This window comes from Dermochelys coriacea, chromosome 6 (assembly GCF_009764565.3).
Source record: "Dermochelys coriacea isolate rDerCor1 chromosome 6, rDerCor1.pri.v4, whole genome shotgun sequence".
In the NCBI taxonomy this organism is placed as follows: domain Eukaryota; kingdom Metazoa; phylum Chordata; order Testudines; family Dermochelyidae; genus Dermochelys; species Dermochelys coriacea.
The window spans coordinates 33540140-33559165 of record NC_050073.1 but is presented as its reverse complement, the minus strand read 5'-3'; the positions used below and the strand labels follow the sequence as shown (position 1 = coordinate 33559165).

Below are 19026 nucleotides of genomic sequence, written 5' to 3'. Positions count from 1 at the left end.
ACAAATGTAGAGTTGTGCTGGACACAGAGGAGATGCCAGGTGATATTAGGATGAAGTCAAATACTGCAATATTCCCAGTTATTGCCATGTACAAGCCTACTGAGGTACAAGTGAGAACTCTAGCAGCCAACTGCAAATTGTCCTCGGCTTTAAACTGATACACAGCATCATGAGAGACAGCTGGAGTGCCTAAACAGGTGTGACACATTGGAGTTGTGGTGGACAGAACATGGCTCATGTTGTTAGGGTCAGGGAAGGTAGATATGCACTTTCAGGGCCTACTGTGTTCTCCATGAGGTTAGGATTAAGGTAGCTTGGCACAGAAGACAGCAGTACCCTTAAATATGAATTTTATGTTTCAGAGGTTTAAGTTTTGCCTTTACTCTGTCCCCTCTAGGACAGGAAAGAGTATATGGAACTCTGCTGGCCATTAATTACATTTTGGAAAGTCAGGAAACTAGAAAATGCAGAGTTAGTAGTGTGAATGCACTTCCAAGATCTCAAATTTCTATGCCAGCTTCCACATTCCATAAGGCACTGCTAAGCACAAGACGACTTAACTCCCATGTAACAACGCTGTTTGTTAATGAATTAAGATTTAAGGTCCCCATCCTTTCTCCCCCTTGTGAATGTAATTTTTTGTATCTCTAGCAAAGTCCGTCTCCGATACTCAGCCAGTATGCTCCTGGATTCCTCACAGTCCATCAACATTGTTCTAGTCAGACAGAAAGACTGGAAAAAACAACTCACTCCCTTCTCAAGAGGGGAATACACCTTCTGAGGGGAGAAGTGCCTCTCCAGCATTATTTACTCTCCTTAGCCCACAACACTGGGTACCCAAAGTAGCAAAATATTAACAGTTACTTTGTCAAAAAGAAATCATTGAAATTCCAAATTGAAGAGATTTCATAGTATGCTCACATTGTAATGTAGATTACTACTAACCAAAATTCATGGGAAATGGGGGTGCTAGATCTCCACAAATTTTTAAAAAAAAAAACAACTGAGAATATTCTGAAATATTGGTATAGCTTATTTTGGTAAATGTAAAGAAATAAGCTATGTTGATAAGCACCTCCTCTATGCAGTACAACTTCATGCACACTAAGGGGTTGCACCAACTTGACTGTATTTCTAAACTACAATAGTTAAGTGGTACAGAAACTGTAGACAAGGGTAATTTAATTTCACTGTAAACCACATTTAATTTTACATCTTCTGCAATATTTTAACACAGTCTTCCAGCTAATTCACCTTGGGGCAGCTCTAATAATAAATACTACCTAGCTCTTAGAGTGCTTTCCATCAGTAGATCTCAAAGCACTTTATATAAAGAAGGGAAGCATTTTCCCTATTTTACAGATAGAACAACAGGCACAGAGAGCCGAAGTGACATGCCCAAGGGCATACAGCAGGCCAGAGGCTGAACTGGGACTAGTACACAGGTCTCCTGAGTCAGAGTTCAATGCTTTATCCATAAGGCCACACTACCTCCCTACAGGTGACTACACATTTTATTAGCAGACTGTAAAACAAGTCATTTACATGACAACCATTTGACATTTCAACATTGCTTTGCACTCTAACACACAAGATAGCTGAATTAAAAACAAAACAAGACCTTTTAACAAAGCTGAAAGCGGGTAAGACATTCTACTTGAGGCGTACATCCTTTTACCCTCTGTGTAAAACCTGTCACTGGGCTTTTCATTTGAATGCAAAGCACGCAAAAAAAAATCATCAGCAGAACTTAAAAAACAAGCATATAATATGGTATATGACATTCAAAGAATGCATATCTGTCCGCAAGTTTAAATGGCAGAAAACAAGCTTCATTATGCTCATCTGCTGTATGTGTCCTCTGTCTCCAGGGAGATGTCTACTTTCCTTTAATCTGTTAAAAGTCAATGCAACCCTGATATTTAGTTATCAAACACCACAGCAGTCAGTTACTTGGAAATCTGTATTGCAAAAAACCTGTTCCAACGTGTTCACTGTCGATCACTACTTCAGAAGTTTCTTTACAATGGGGAAAGGAGGTTTGTATCACTTTTTTTAGTCACTTAACACAAAGATTTCCAAAGACATACCTTACAGCTGATCATTTCTTTCATTCGTTCTTGAGGGGTCTGTCCTGCTTTATGTCTCACCAATATATAAACTGCTTTCACTTTAGGGCAGGACCTCAATAGCTTTTCCAGAAGCACCTTTCCCATGAAGCCAGTAGCTCCTGTGAGGAGGACATTCTTTCCTTCATAGTATTCAGGGATGGATACCATTATGACCTTAAAGTTTAATAAGAATACATTAGAAAAAAATGTCACTTTATGCAGGCCTATAGATCTGTACCTCTCATTATAATGCAAAGATATGAACTTCAGTCCTGTGGTTGAAAGTAGACGCTCACTGACCGCATTCTTTATCTATCGGTATCCTCTTCCTTCTTGCACAAGTAGGTCTTAAGTTTAAGCAAATGTCATACGTTTTAGAAGCAATTCACAGAATACCTTTTAAATCTTTTACACAATCTGGATCTATGCTACCAGCACAACTCAAGATTTCTCCCTCTGCCCCATCCCAATTTCTCCCACAGCTTTTGGTCATTCAGAACTGGCTCCAAGTATTTATCCAACAATATTTTCTTTTTCATTAAGTGAAATAAGCCACCTGCTTTGCATAGCTAGATAGATCGAAGTTTTAAAGAGACTGTACAATATACACAGAAAATAAATATACCCACTTTAAGTAACCATGGGACCAATAAAAACTGGGTGGCTGCTACAAAAAGTGTAAAGGTAAGTTTGTTGTCTGTACTGTGCATGCTTGTGGTATGCTGGCTGCTTCACTGAAATATACTGCGTGGTCTGTTTGTTTGGGGGACTATGTGCTGAGCTTAGTAGCCTGCTAGGCAAGGCTGATAGCTTCTTAATGAGGCTTTGATCCCAAAGCCCTTTAGCACCCATCAACCCTTTACCGGGGTGCGGTGCTACTCAGGAAGACTAGGGCTTTAAAAAGCCCGCTCCTAACCGGACAGAGGAGCTAGCGAACAGGAGCAGCTAACAGGCGAGCTTTGCGAGGTAAAGGAGGAGCAATTATGTGACCCTTGGGGTAAGTTTGTTGGGGGGGGCGGGGAAAGAGAAGAGAAGAGAGCTAGATATACTTAACTTTCTTTAAACTTAAAGCCAAAATCACCCCGATAAAAACTAAACATTAACAAAGGAATGAACTACAGGAGTAAAAAGAGAATGCAGGTAGAAGTCCAGCAACAGAGTGGGGGGTATCCAGTTTATTGCATCCAATGGAGCATGTATGATATGGGCAGGTGGCATATATGTGCATTCGGTGCATGGAGCTTCTGGCCCTCAGAGACTGTGTACGGGCTTTGGAGACCAGAGTGGTTGAACTGGAGGAGCTAAGGGAGACAGAGAGGTACATATGAGACTTTCCAGGATACAGTAGAATGGTCCCACCACCGGAGTCTGACAGCCTCTGTACTGTTGCGGAGGATGAAAGTCTTAGAGAAGGAGAACATCCAACTGGAGCAGAAAGAAACAATCCCATAGTTCAGATCCTCCTTTCAGATGATGTCATAGTATCCTCTTGCACTAAGGATACCTCTCCAGGGGAGGGAACTCCAGTTGTTATGAAGATATAGGTAATAGTTATGGGGGATTTGATAGCTTGGTTTGTGATGAACTGCATAGTGCCTTGCCTGCCTGGTGCGAAGGTTGCAGAGCTCTCGAGACATCAAGATAAATTTATGTGTAGTGCTGATAAGAAACTGGTGGTCGTGATACACGTCGGTACCAATGAAATATAGAAGGATAGGAGAGAGGTCCTGGAGGCCAAATTTAGGCTGCTAGGTAAGAGACTGAAGTCCAGGACGTCCATGGTAGCATTCTCTGAAATGCTTTCAGTTCCACGTGCAGGGCCAGTTAGACAGAAAGAACTGCAGGATTTAAATGCATGGATGAGACGATAACATAGGGAGCTAGCCCTAGAACCCACAAGAGGAAAGGCAATTCTTGATTTAGTCCTAAGTGGAGGGCAGGATGTGGTCCAAGAGGTGAATATAGCTGCACCAGTAATAGTGACCATAATATAATTAACTTTAACATCCCTGTAGCGGGGAAACCACTACAGCAGCCTAGCACTGTAGCATTTAATTTCAGAAAGGGGGACTACACAAAAATGAGGAAGTTAGTTAAACAGAAATTTAAAAGGTACAGTGCCAAAAGTGAAATCCCTGCAAGCTGCATGGAAACTTTTTAAAGACACCATAATAGAGGCTCAACTTAAATGTATACCTCAAATTAAAAAACAGTCAGAACCAAAAAAGGCTAAACAACAAAGTAAAAGAAGCAGAGAGATACGAAAAGGCATCCTTTAAAAAGTGGAAGTTAAAATCCTAATGAGGAAAATAGAAAGGAGCATAAACTCTGGCAAATCAAGTGTAAAAATATAATTAGGAAGGCCAAAAAGAATTTGAAGAACAACTAGCCAAAGACTCAAAAAGTAATAGCAAAAAAAAATAATATTTTTTTAAGTACTTCAGAAGCAAGAAGCCTGCTAAACAACCAGTGGGGCCACTGGACAATCGAGATGCTAAAGGAGCACTCAAGAATGGTAAAGCCATTGCGGAGAAACTAAACGAATTCTTTGCATCGGTCTTCACATCTGAGGGAGATTCCCAAACCTGAGCCATTCTTTTCATGTGACAAATCTGAGGAACTGTCCAAGACTGAAGTGTCATTAGAGGAGGTTTTGGAACAAGGTGATAAACAGTAATAAGACACCAGGGCCAGATGGTATTCACCTCTGAGTGACAAAACTTTTAATGAAAGTGCAGTGTAGACATGCCCTTAGTCTTACTTAGGGGTGAAAGGCTGAAATTTATGCTACATAAATAAGTACCTGTAAAAACAGGAATTAGTATTACACCTCAAAGATGATGTAATAATTCCCTACAGTAATCACACTTCTGTACTGGAACATGCATACAAACCAAAGATTTGGAAAATTCAAAAAATTGCACTAAAGAATTCACAAAGAAAACAACAAAACCTGGAGTCTGCTGTGAAAGTTCAAGTGTTACTCCAAGCTGCAGAGCACTCACAGGATAGCGTGGAAGTGCTTTGCTTCAGTTTTAAGAGACACACAAACCTTTTCAACGATCATATAAAATTCTTGTTTCTACCTACATACCCACTATCACAATATTTCTCAGGTTTTGTTTACAACAGTTGTAGTCCAGTCTTGGATCTGTTGGGAGTCAATAGGTGTTCTACACTCATCCTTTAATATATTTCAGGAAGACAACAGAATTACAGCTTCCAATAACTGAAACACCTACACAAAAATGAGGAAGTTAGTTAAACAGAAATTTAAAAGGTACAGTGCCAAAAGTGAAATCCATGCAAGCTGCATGGAAACTTTTTAAAGACACCATAATAGAGGCTCAACTTAAATGTATACCTCAAATTAAAAAACAGTCAGAACCAAAAAAGTGCCACCATGGCTAAACAAAGTAAAAGAAGCAGTGAGATGCAAAAAGGCATCCTTTAAAAAGTGGAAGTTAAAATCCTAATAAAACCCACCCCAGCCCTTCTCACACAAAAATTGAGGACTTGAAAATAGAGGTGGGTGAATTTTGGTCAAAAAACTGTTTTTGCCAAAAAGCAGATTTGGACTGACCAAAACATTGTGAACGTGTGTCTAATTTTGCCAAGTCATTTCATCTGGAAAAGATAAGCTTAAAAAGTTTTTTAAAAAGTTTGGTTTTGACATAGTCTACTGAAAACGTTTAGATTTTTTATTCAAAATTTACTTCAGGTTTATTAAAAACAGAAAAATATTTTTAAAAGCTCAAAATTAACCAGTTCATTTGACCTGAAACTAAATTTTGATTTTTCAGAAGGGCCAGCAAAAAGTAAAATAAAATAAGTCAGTTATTCATACTGTTAACTAGAACTTGCAAATAGAACTGTATTAGTTTTGGTATGGATTTTTATTACTTGCAATAATTTAAAGCCAAACAAAGCCAACTCTAGCTCCCTGAGGAAAAATTCTTTAAATTTTTAATAGCCAACAGAAACAAGCGAGCTGTATCAATATGTTGACAGCATCAGCAGTTTTATGGACAACATTAACCTTTTATTATAGCCAGGTACCGATTAGCTAGAAATACTTAACGTAGTACTTTCTTCATAAATTCACTTTTTATTTTTTTTAAATAAAAAGATTCTTACAATCAAATATAGTTGCTTGGATTCAAACAGAGCACAACTAGACAAGGTCTAAATTAATTACCTCTAAGTTTTTCAGCCAGTCATTTACAAGCAGAGTTGGAAAATATTGCAATTTTTGCAGAAACACATGCAACTTTTAAGAGTATCTTAAAACTCCAACAAAAACCAAGATTTTTTTCTGCTTTGGGTTTACAGAAACTAAACCAAGACAAGAAAGTAAAAGTGAACAAAAAGAACAAAGTCAGTGATAGGAGGAATTAAAATTACAATTAAAACACAGATATCTGGATGTACACACATCTGAACTTGGAAAATTCACATAAAAATCCAAACACTCAGGTTTGGCCCCATATTTAGATTATGGTACTTAGTATTTAATTAGTACATTATTTTTTCAACATCCTGTATAGACATCTATCCTCACCACTATACTCGGACAAAATTAAGTAGTATCCCTCTTTTACAGAGGAAACCAAACAAACATTCTTCCCTAGTGATAGCATAGTAGTCAGGACAGAACCAGATTTAGGATTTAAGAGTTCCCTCCTTCCAGATGAAAGTTAGAGCATCCTTGTTGCAGATGAAGTTTAAGTGAGTCAGAAATGGACACGGACAGTACAATGAGGCAAAAGAATAAGCCATCCACTTTATGTGCATTCTAATGTCTGATCATAATGCACTCCAAAGCACAAATCTCACCACGATGTGAGAAGTATGCTGCACCTAGTAGCGACGGATATACTATTCTTTATCCCAGGCCTATGTGTTATGGGGGACTTGCTGTACACTATACAAGGTGCAATACCAGAAGGCTAGCAAGGCCAAGAGACCTAGGGTATTCTTTGGTTTCCTGCAATAAGCTGTTTAGCAGCATGTTTTAGAAGCCACACAAATGATAGATTTTACATACCCATCACAGAATACTCACACCCCCTTGTTTTGAGTTTCAGCATTCTCAAGGTGTGGCTAAAGTAAAGACCTTGTCCTAACCATACACCTAAGGGTAGTCCAGAATTCCTCTCTCTCTTTCAGGGGTTAAGAAGCTCAAATAACCTGGTTGGCACCTGACCAAAAGGACCAATGGGGAATGATGATACTTTCAAATCTGGGGGCAGGGATGGAGGCTTTGTTGGTGTGTTCTCTGGGGAAAGCAGAGAAGCATCAGGTCAAAAAAAAAAAAACCCTCCTCCTATAAACCATCCTGTACAAGTTTGATATTACAAAAAAAAGTAAATAAGGTAAGGCGCGTTAGATTACCTTTTGTTTTCAACTTGTGAATTTTCCCTTTGCTAGAGAAAGATTTATCCCGGTTTTTTGTAACTACAGTTTTGCCTAGAGGGGAATCTTCTGTTTTGAATCAGATTACCCTGTAAAGTATTTACCATCCTGATTTTACAGAGGTGTTTCTTTTACCTTTTCTTTAAATAAAGTTCTTCTTTTAAGAACCTGATTGATTTTTCATTGTTCTTAAGATCCAAGGGTTTGGGTCTGTGTTCACTTGTACCAATTTGTGAGGATATTATTCTCAAACCTTCCCCAGAATATTTTGGGGGAATAGGATTCCAAGTGGTCCTTTCCCTGATTCTTTGTCTAAATCACTTAGTGGTGGCAGCATACTGTTCAAGGACAAGGTAGAATTTGTGCCTTGGGAAAGTTTTTAACCTAAGCTGGTAAAAATGAGATTACGAGGGTCTTTCATGCATGTCCCCACATCTGTATCCCAGAGTTCAGAGTGGGGAAGGAACCCTGACAGACCTCAGAAGACTATTTCACTTTCTTAACTAGGATTTATCTAAGGGTATGTCTACACTGTGAAATTAGGTCGAATGTATAGAAGTCAATTTTTTAGGAAGCGATTTTATACAGTTGATTGTGTGTGTCCCCACTAAGCGCATTAAGTTGGTGGAGTGCGTCCACAGTACCATGGCTAGCCTCGACTTTCGGAGCATTGCGCTGTGAGTAGCTATCCCACAGTTCCTCAAGTCTCTGCCGTCCATTGGAATTCTGGGTTAAGCTCCCAGTGCCTGATGGGGCCAAAACATTGTCGCGGGTGGTTTAGGGTACATGTCATCAGTTCTCCCCCCCCCCCCAACATGAAAGCAACGGCAGACAATCGCTTCGTGCTTTTTTCCCATGCGGATGCCATATTGCTTTCAGCAGATGGTGCAATAGGACTGTTAACCGTCATCATCAAACCACCGCTTCCGCTACATCTCTGCTCTCCTACTCTTGTCTCGATAGCGAATTTCTCCATGTTGGCTGTCAAGGGTTCCCACTTCTGCTGCAACTCTGCTCTTATGAATCCACCTCGCAGGTCCTTCATCATTCTCTATAAACATCTATTCTTGTGGCATCCGTCATCATCCACTGCTTCCACTGCAATTCTGCTCTCCTGCTCACGCTATACCACGGCAAGCATGGAGCCCACTCAGATCACCGCAGTAGTTATGAGCATTGTAAACACCTCACACTTTATCCTGCAGTATGTTCAGAACCAGAACCTGCAAAAACAGGCGAGGAGGCAATGGCAGCATGGTGACAAGAGTGATGAGGGCATGGACACAGACTTCTCTCAAAGTAAGGGCCCCCGCCAATTTGGACATCCCACTGGGAATGGGGCAGGCTCATGCCGTGGAACATCGATTCTGGAATCGGGAAACAAGCACAGACTGGTGGGACCGCATAGTGTTGCGGGTCTGGGATGATTACCAGTGGCTGCAAAACTTTCGCATGCGTAAGGGCACTTTCATGGAACTTTGTGACTTGCTTTCTCCTGCCCTGAAGCATAGGAATACCAAGATGAGAGCAGCCCTCACAGTTGAGAAGCAAGTGGCAATAGCCCTGTGGAAGTTTGCAACGCCAGACAGCTACCCGTCAGTCGGGAATCAATTTGGAGTGGGCAAATCTATTGTGGGGGCTGCTGTGATGCAAGTAGCCAATGCAATCACTGAGCTGCTGCTATCAAGGATAGTGACTCTGGGAAATGTGCAGGTCATAGTGGATGGCTTTGCTGCAATGGGATTCCCTAACTGTGGTGGGGCGATAGACCCAACACATATCCCTATCTTGGGACAGGATCACCAAGGCAGCCAGTACATAAACCGAAAGGAGTACTTTTCAGTGGTGCTGCAAGCACTGGTGGATCACAAGGGATGTTTCACCAACATCAACGTGGGATGGCTGGGAAAGGTACATGAGGCTCGCATCTTCAGGAACTCTGGTCTGTTTCAAAAGCTGCAGGAAGGGACTTTCTTCCCAGACCAGAAAATAACCGTTGGGGATGTTGAAATGCCTATAGTTAACCTTGGGGACCCAGCCCACCCCTTAATGCCATGGCTCATGAAGCCATACACAGGCATCCTGGACAGTAGTCAAGAGCTGTTCAACTATAGGCTGAGCAAGTGCAGAATGGTGGTAGAATGGGCATTTGTACGTTTAAAAGCATGCTGGCGCAGTTTATTGACTCGGTTAGACCTCAGCGAAACCAATATTTCCATTGTTATTAATGCGTGCGGTGTGTTCCACAATATCTGAGAGTAAGGGGAAGATGTTTTGGTGGGGTGGGAGGTTAAGGCAAATTGCCTGACCACTGATTATGCGTAGCCAGACACCAGGGCAGTTAGAAGAGCACAGCAGGGCGCGCTGCGCATGAGAGAAGCTTTGAAAACCAGTTTCATGACTAGCCAGGCTATTGTGTGACACTGTTTGTTTCTCCTTGATGAAAACCCATCCTATTGGTTCACTCTACTTCCCTGTAAGCCAGCTGACCTCCCCCCTTTGATCACTGCTTGCAGAGGGAATAAAGTCATTGTTGTTTCAAATTCATGCATTCTTTATTAATTCAATCACACAAATAGGGGGATAACTGCCAAGGTAGCCCAGGAGGAGAGGAAGGACAGACAAGGCCACACTGCAGTTCAAAACTTATTGAATGCCAGCCTTCTGTTGCTTGCAGTGTCCTCTGAGCACCCCCCTTCCCCCTGCGTTCTTCGGCATCTGGGTGAGGCGGCTATGGAACTTGGGGAGGAGGGTGGCTGGTTACACAGGGGCTGCAGCAGTGGTCTGTGTTCCTGCTGCCTTTCCTACAGCTCAATCATACACCGGAGCATATCAGTTTGATCCTCCAGTAGCCTCAGCATTGCATCCTGCCTCCTCTCATGACACTGCCGCCACCTATCATCTTGATCCCACCACCTCTCCTCTCGCGCGTCCCTCATGTTCATTTTGTGCTTTCCTGGACTCTGACATTGCTTGCCTCCATGCATTCTGCTGAGTTCTTTCAGTGTGGGAGGATTGCATGAGCTCAGAGAACATTTCATCGTGAGTGCGTTTTTTTCGCCTTATCTGCTCTACCCTCTGGGGAACGTTGAAACAGATGATGATGGGGGAACTTTGAAACATTTGGAGCTGCAGGAAGAAAAAAGGGAGAGTAGTATTTAAAGAGACATGTTAGAGAACAAAGGGTAGACTCTTTCATGATGAACCAAGCTGTTAGCACATGCGCTATGCAATTTTTTCGGTACAAGGTTGCCCCTCCCCCCACACACCCAATTCTCTAGGATGATCGCTTCTCCCAACCCCCCACTGCATGGCTAACAGCGGAGATGATTTCTTTTCAGCCACAGGCAAACAGCCCAGCAGGAACGGCCACCTCTGAATGTCCCCTTAATTAAATTCCCCTATTTCAACCCAGTGACCATGAATGATATCACTCTCCTGAGGATAACACAGAGAGAGAAAGAACGCGTGTTGCTTGAATGCCAGCAAACACCGGGACCATACGCTGCCATGCTTTGTTATGCAATGATTCCAGACTATGTGCTACTGGCCTGGAGGAGTAAAGTGTCCTACCGTGGAGGACAGAATAAGGCTGCCCTCCCCAGAAACCTTTTCCAAAGGCTTTAGGAGTATCTCCAGGAGAGCTTCATTGAGATGTCCCTGAAGGATTTCTGCTCCATCCCCAGACACGTTAACAGATTTTTCCAGTATCTGTACTGGCTGCAAATGCATTCCAAGTCTTCAGGGCAAAATCAATCATTAAACATGCTTGCTTTTAAACTATGTATTATATTTACAAAGATACACTCACCAGAGGTGCCTTCTCTGCCTTCAAGGTCCAGGAGCCTGCCTTGGGAAGGTATTGGCTCCAGGGTGATATAGTTCCTGGCTGTCGGGGAGAATGGTTTCATCCTCCTCCTCATCCCCAAAATCCTCATCCCTGTTGTGAGAGACTCCCCCCTTGCAGGAGTCCACATATAGGGGTGGGGTAGTATTAGGGGCACCACCTAGAATTGCATGCAGCTCATCATAGAAGCGGCATGTCTGGCTTTACTACAACATGTGGCTTTATATTTTGTTACAATGAAACAACCCATGAATACAGAGTTATCTACCTTAATAGGAAGGTTACTTATTAGTAACTGGATTGTGTGCACACAGTTGCCTGTGAAGATCTGTGCTACAGAAGTTGTGTATCAAGCCATTACAACCTGAAAGTCACTGGAGGGGGGAGGAGGGATGTTAGTACAGATCTACACAAACAGTATATTCAAAGAATTAGTTATTCTCCTAGCTGACCCACACTTCTTACCAAGTGATGATTACATTACTAGAACAGCTAATGAAAAGAGAAGGGTTTTAGAGTAGGTGGAAGAAGAGGAACTGAGAATGCCACGAGGTAGACTTTTATAACTATAATTTGAAGCGTTGATCTGCAGTTCCATGACTCATCTGAACCACTGCAAGCAGTAAACTATTAACAAGACATGCATGAGACATGACACTGCCTACTCCAATAGTGAGGAACTGCAGCATAATTTTCACACAGGTGAAGATCTAGCACTATAGTGATAATTATACCTGTTTTTCAACTTCAAGATTCTTTACAAACAATCCTCACAATACTCCTGTGAGGTAGGTGACTAAATAATATTCCTAAATCAATATCAGGCTGTGTGGCAACACCAGCAGTATCTTTGATACTGAAGTCATTGTCCAACAATATTCCAAAGTGCTTTTCTGCCCATGCTTCCTCAGACTCCTCTTGTACTGAATTATGTGGTAAGTCATTTCTAGCAAGCAGTCCAGCCACCTGAGTAGGCTAGGTTTCAATCCTAGAAGTTTCAGGCAGCAAGGCATATAGCTTGGTAATTATTTACTAAAGGTTCTTATCCAAGAGCAGAGAATGAGACTATAAATTCCTGTACTGCACACATTAAAGGACTATATGAAGCACCTAAAGCCACACCCATATACCTGTGGCAGTCCCTAAACAGAGTAAGCACTTAAATCCCCAATTGGACAAGTATTTTGACCAAATTATCCTCTGATAGAATTCATACTAGAAAGAATTTGGAGCAAGTAAACTTTTGAAATAAGTTCATTTGAAAAGGCAGATGGCAATATTGTCTAATGATAACTTGAGGATACAGTTATCCTGATTACTATGAACTTAACTCTTCACAAACCATACCACCTCTGATAAGGTAGTAGAAAAGAGAAATGACTAGTCCAGGGGTCTCAAAGTCCCGGCCCGAGAACCTCTCCATTGTGGCCCGCAGAGGAGACACACATGCAGACACGCTGCCAGCAATGTCTGCTGCAGGCACCACCCTCCACGGCTCCCATTGGCTGGGGGAGAGGGACAGAGATACCATCACTAGTCGCCAGGCAGAGTCAGCCATGGAAGCAGCATCACTCCTCCCCCCCCCCCCCCACAATGAATATAAACAAGTCTAAATACCAAACACAACTATCTAATGCACACCTTGCTGCAATCCTGAAGGTTTCAACTGCTCAGTCACTGAGGCCAAGGCATCAACAAACTGACAGAACTGAAGCGTTGTCAGGTGTCTGGCAAACACTAAGAAATCTCTGGCAGGCGAAGAATTGTATAAAGTTGTATGACAGTTTTATTATTTCTAAGAAATTTGAAATAAAAAATAAACGTTTTCTTGTCTGAAAACCATATTCAGTGACGTTATTGGCCCGCTGGGAGGATTTGAGGACTGGAACTGGCCCTAAGGTAAATTGAGTTTGAGACCCCTGGACTAGCCCATTGACTTTATTAGTCATTTCCCCTTTCAGCTTTGCATTACAGCACAAGCTTCTTGTCAGGTGACTCATGATGTCCAACACTACTGCTTTCACTCCAACATTCCCCATCTTTACCACATACCAGTCATCTTCTTCCCTGGGTTACTTCAAATAAAAGAGACCCACAGCTGGCCCAGGTCAGCTGACCTGGAACTCATGGGGCTCAGGCTGCAGGGCTATGAAACTGCATTGTAGATGTTTGGATTCAGCTATAGCCTGAGCTCTGACCCTCCCCATTCACAGGAGACACTACAAGGTGGGAGGGCCCCAAATTACATAATTTTATAGCCCTGCACCATGAGCTCAAGTCAGCTCACCCGGGCCAGCCACAGGTCTTTTATTGCAGTGTGGACCCTCAAGCACCTCCATGATTTCTCTTATGTTCCCCTTATGCATGAGTGTGGGCAAAACGCTTAAAAAGACAGCCATTATCTTTTTTTCAGTAATCTCTCCTCAAAACTCCCTTTTGCTGTTGAGCCTATAAAATCCTGCCTACTAATGATTGCTAGGAAGGTGAAGAATTGTAACCATTTATCTTTCTCTTCCTTCCTTTTCCTACTCTCTTAAGTTCTATCTCTGCCATTTCCTTACCCTAACTCCATCACAACATAAAACTGTACTAATTCACCAACATCTTCAGATGCTTTAATGCTATATCTTCATCCCCAAACCTTTGTACTCGTGTTTTAGATTCTAAATTATATGGGAATAAGGATGGTCTTTGTTGCTATTATTTATTTCTAATGTAGTATCCCAAGGTCTCAAACAGTATTTCAGCCTATTTGTACAGCACCCAGTACAAACAAGATTAACATATTTTAGTCTCTCAAAAGAAATGTTTTGTAAAGATACATATTTTAGTAAACAAGAGATATAGCTTATGGCAGAGTATGATACTAGAAAAGAAAAAGAAAAAGAAAAGAAAAAGCATAGGTCAATAAGTTCCCAGGCATGATTGTTTTAGACTGTGGCCATCCAAGCTTCTATTTTGTTTTATGAGATGTTAGACTTGATAAATCACTATAGCTAAAACAACAACTGCAATACTAAAACTTGCACCAGTGCCACTGAGCCAGTACAAGCCGTAAGTGCAGCAAATCCACACAAACAAAAAAGTTTCTGTTTTGGTTGCACACGATATGCCATGTCCACAGAGAGCGCTCCTTGCAAACATTAAACCAGTGCTTGCAGAGCTTGCTGCCTACTCAGACACTGAACCAAAGCAGAGCAAGCAACACTAATAGATAACATGGTGCTTAGGGATTGCACTTGCTCTGAGCAAGACTAAGGGTGCGTCAATACCAATGCACTGTACCTAGCAACTTTTCAACTGACTGTGTTACAGGAATACTTATGGTTGCAACAGTGCTTGCAAAATCGTATCCTATAGCATAGGCAGGAACTGAAAGCCAGCTCATGAATAAATTGATGTTATCTGAAGATGTACGCTATTTATATTAAAGATGTGAATTCCACTGGCTAGCTATATGACATTTTTGACGTTAATTAAAATTTTAAGGAAAAAAAAACTAAGATTGTCTAACATATGCTTCTCAAACTTTTTTCTTTGCAGACCGCTTGAAAATTGCTGAGGGTCTCTGCGGACCACTTAATGATCTTTCCAAATGTTGTTGCACTATTAGCTAACTATTATAAAGTGCTTTGGATAAAAGCGCTACATAAAAACACGCTTAATTAATGTTTTTTGTTCTACAAATAAAAGCACAACACTCATTTTAATATCAGTAGTCTTGCCTTACTAATGCGATGGATGTGCCCTTTCTCCCCTGCTGCGGCAGCCCGCAAGCTGGGGCTGGGAGGGAGGGGGGTCTCTCCCCCACCACAGCAGCCACAGAGCTTAGGCTGGGAAGGAGGGAGAGGGGTCTCTCCACAGCAGCCACAGCCCTGGAGATGGGGAAAGTCGCCTCCTTCTCTGGCTGCCACAGCCCTTCATGTCCCAAATTCCCCCACCACTGCCCCTTATTCTCCCCCTCCTCCCCAGGCCACCACCTCACCTTACATGTGCATCTTCTCCAGGGTCCAGGCACCTAATTAGTGGAGCCACGCCTGCAAGCTACCACTAATTAGGTGGGTGGCCCTTCATTCTCTCACGTGCAGCTGCCCTGGCGCACACCTTAGACGGAACTATTCATGGACCACCTGAATAGAGCTTGCGGACCACAGGTGGTCCACGGACCAGTTTGAGAACCTCTGGCCTAACATTTTCAAGATATTCTTGTTACCTTTTCTTTTTAGAAGCTCTCACCATCATTGTTTGCAGCAGGTCATCTTTGTCTGAAAAATTCCTTACAGATTTGGATGAGATACAGAATGCTAAAAATCACCATTAAGCCAGAAAGAAGTGCTTTTTTCCCCCCTGGTTTCAGAGTAGCAGCCATGTTAGTCTGTATTTGCAAAAAGAAAAGGAGTACTTGTGGCACCTTAGAACTAACAAATTTATTTGAGCATAAGCTCTTGTGAGCTACATGAGCCACAGATATCTGATCAAGTGAGCTGTAGCTCATTTATTTGAGCATAAGCTTTCATGAGCTACAGCTCACTTGATCAGATATCTGTGGCTCATGTAGCTCACAAGAGCTTATGCTCAAATAAATTTGTTAGTCTCTAAGGTGCCACAAGTACTCCTTTTCTTTTTCCTCGGTTAACCAAATGATTTATATATACAGCTATTTCTTTTAAAAACATCCAGATATTCCTGATTGCTTCAGTAATGTCAAATCTAGCACTTGCAACACCAAAATTCCTATAAAGTAGCAACTAGTCACTCGGAATCTGGCAGACTGACAGTTGCCATTATTCACAGAACTAACAACAACAAGCAAAAGAGATTATGACAGTTTAGAGAATTTAATGCAAACAGTTTTTTAAAGGTTCCTGATTTAAAGCAGAAATAATGTAAACAGTTGGATAACTAGTTTATTTCTGTACTGTTCACATAAAAAGACCACGACAATTTTTTCTTAACCATGTAGTTCTGTATCCTCCATGGGAAGCTTCTGCTGAACACTGTTGGAGAAGAATTTATGCCAGTATTTTTTAGCCCAGAATTCAGGGCCTGCATTCCATGTTGAAAAGGCAGCTGGATGCTTTGAATAAAATGTTCAATAAAAGGTTCCTTCAGCCCATCTCCGATAGAAGTTAAAACTCCCCAGGCACTTTAAAAAGACAAACAGGAAACAATAAGTCCAACTTCTTGGCCAACATTTTCTCTTTCAGTAAAAAGTTCTAGTGTCTAAGGCTGAGCAAGTACTATTGTAGGGCATACAATGGCTGCTCTGTTTTTCTTCAGTCAGTGCAGCAAATATTTAACTCATTGCTTTGTAACACATTAAGATCTATGAATCTCCAGATAAGAGATGCTTCAGAAATCCACATTGCTATTTTATAGCAAGTGTTTTGTTGAATCAGAAGGATATTTTCCAGATTTGCTGGACACTGAGGATTTGGCTGCCTTAGTAACAAAATTTCAAAGGGAGGATCAGCCCTCTGTCTCTGAGGCTTTCTTGAAATTCTGTATTAAGAGTTTAGTTCCAACAGATGTTCAAGTTTTAGTTTAAGCCCAATAAAAAAGGAGACAAGAGTGAGTATAAGAAAGATGAGAGGGAAATAAAGGTACATAATGCTAACAAGTGGACCATTTAAGACTAAAAGCTTACCTAAATCTGAGATGTGGCAAGTACAAGTAGCAGGTGTGACGTTCCCCTGTTATCTGGACTGGTGATCTGCTAGGTCACTCCAATCCTCAACTCTGGGAGTCAGCGTTACACTGCTCTGCTGTTCACGCACAGCCTCTAGCATGTAAGCTGCTCCCAGCTACATGAGTGAGTGCTTTTGGCCAGCCGCTGCTTGGATTGTGCAACCAAATGACACTAGCCAATATCTCTGGTCCCAGACACAACCTTAGGAACCTCCATCTTCAGTGTCCAGTTATGCCCGCTGGACACTGCAAGCTTATGAGTGTCAATTTAACAAAGAAATTGATATGTACCAGGCTTGTTATCCCAAGGGGAATCTCTGACACGCTTCAAACCAAATGCACTGCTTCAGGTAGAACAAAAACAAATGTATTAACTACAAAAGATATAATCACTTAAAATCTAAGTCAAAGCACAACAGGTAAGATTTGGTCAAATGAAATAAAAACAAAATGCATTCTAAGCTGATCTTAACACCTTCAGTGCCCTTACAAACTTAGATGCTTCTCACCACAGGATGGCTGGTTGCCCTTCAGCCAGGCTCTCCCCTTTGATCAGCGCTTCAGTCGCTTGGTGGTGGTGTCTGTAGATGGAGGTGGAAGAGAGAGAGCATGGCAAACGTCTCTTCTTTTTATCATGTTCTTTCTTCCCTCTTGGCTTTGCCCCCCGCTCCCCTCTTTTCAGAGTCAGGTGAGCATTACCTCCTCACAGTCCCAAACTGACCGAGGAAGGGGGTGATTCACTTGAGAGTCCGACAGATCCTTTGCTGCTGCTTAGGCCAGTGTCCTTTGTTCCTGTGGGCCTGGGCTGGGTTTGTCCCATACATGTCCTGATGAGGTATGAACTGCCCCTCTGCTCCTGGAAAGTTTTGCCTGGGCTTGTTTTAAGCCATGAGGACACATTTTCAGCCTCATAACTATATACATGAAATTACAACTAACAACATTACTATAACAACAATGCTCAGCGCATCATGAGCCTTCCAAAGACACCCAACATGACAAACTTTGCATTGGATACCACACAATCATTACAATGATATTATAAGGATGCACACAGGGGTACACGGTGTATATAGCCCCAGATTGGGTAAGGACAAATGGTCATAGCAGAGAAGAACGAACAAAAACAAAAAATTACCACCCATCAGCCTTAAACCAAGTTACCTTGCAAGAACATTAAAAACACGCAATCTATGTCAAAGGGAAGTTAATGAATCTCAATAATTGGCCCTGCTTTCACCAACCCTGAGGGTCCAGGATCTATTTTATTTGGACAAAACCCACCCAGTATATCCTAAACTCCTGGCAGCAGAACTCCTCCAAAGAGGTGGCATATTGCCTTTCTGCTCCAGTGTTATTCAGTGGATATAACCTTAGTTGTGAAATAAATATTTATGGTAGGAGAGGAGAATAGAAACTCTTCACAACAATATTCCATCACCAAGCTGAGGCCAACTGGATCATTCGAGTGGCCCACCATTGACTCTACTAACTGTATTTAGCCAAAGGAACAATCTTATGCTTCCTACAACAACCGAAGAGCATGTAAAAGTACCTATGCCGTAGTTTTTTTTAGATTTGGAATGCATCCTCTTCCATTGCATTCTAGCCTTCTTCCCTGCAAGGTCAGCTCATAGGCAAAGCACAAACCACAGTAATCTACAGGAGAGATGGCCTAAACCAGTGGTTCTCAAACTTTTGTATTGGCGATCCCTTTCACACAGCAAATCCCTGAGTGTGACCCCCCTTATAAATTAAAAACACACATTTTTTTTAAAAAGATTGAACACTATTATAAATGCTGGAGGCAAACCATGATTTGGGAGTGGAAGCGGACAGCTCGCAACCCCCCACATAATAACCTCGTGACCCCCTGAGGGGTAACGACCCCCAGTTTGAGAACCCCGGCCCAAACCATCAATGCACTGATCCAGTAGCTGGACAGTATTTATATCTCCAGCCTTA

At 41.9% G+C, this 19026-nt stretch overlaps 1 protein-coding gene across 2 annotated transcripts in view; it reads right to left on the bottom strand.

Moving 5' to 3' along the window:
- FAR1 (fatty acyl-CoA reductase 1) overlaps window positions 1–19026 on the bottom strand; it is a 74930-nt gene that overhangs the window by 42984 nt on the left and 12920 nt on the right. For both annotated transcript variants that reach the window (XM_038405582.2, XM_038405581.2), the window contains exon 2: window positions 2091–2285. In XM_038405582.2, coding sequence (XP_038261510.1) covers window positions 2091–2279 — 189 coding nt within the window. In that variant the 5' untranslated portion in view covers window positions 2280–2285. The remainder of the gene's footprint in view (window positions 1–2090; window positions 2286–19026) is intronic.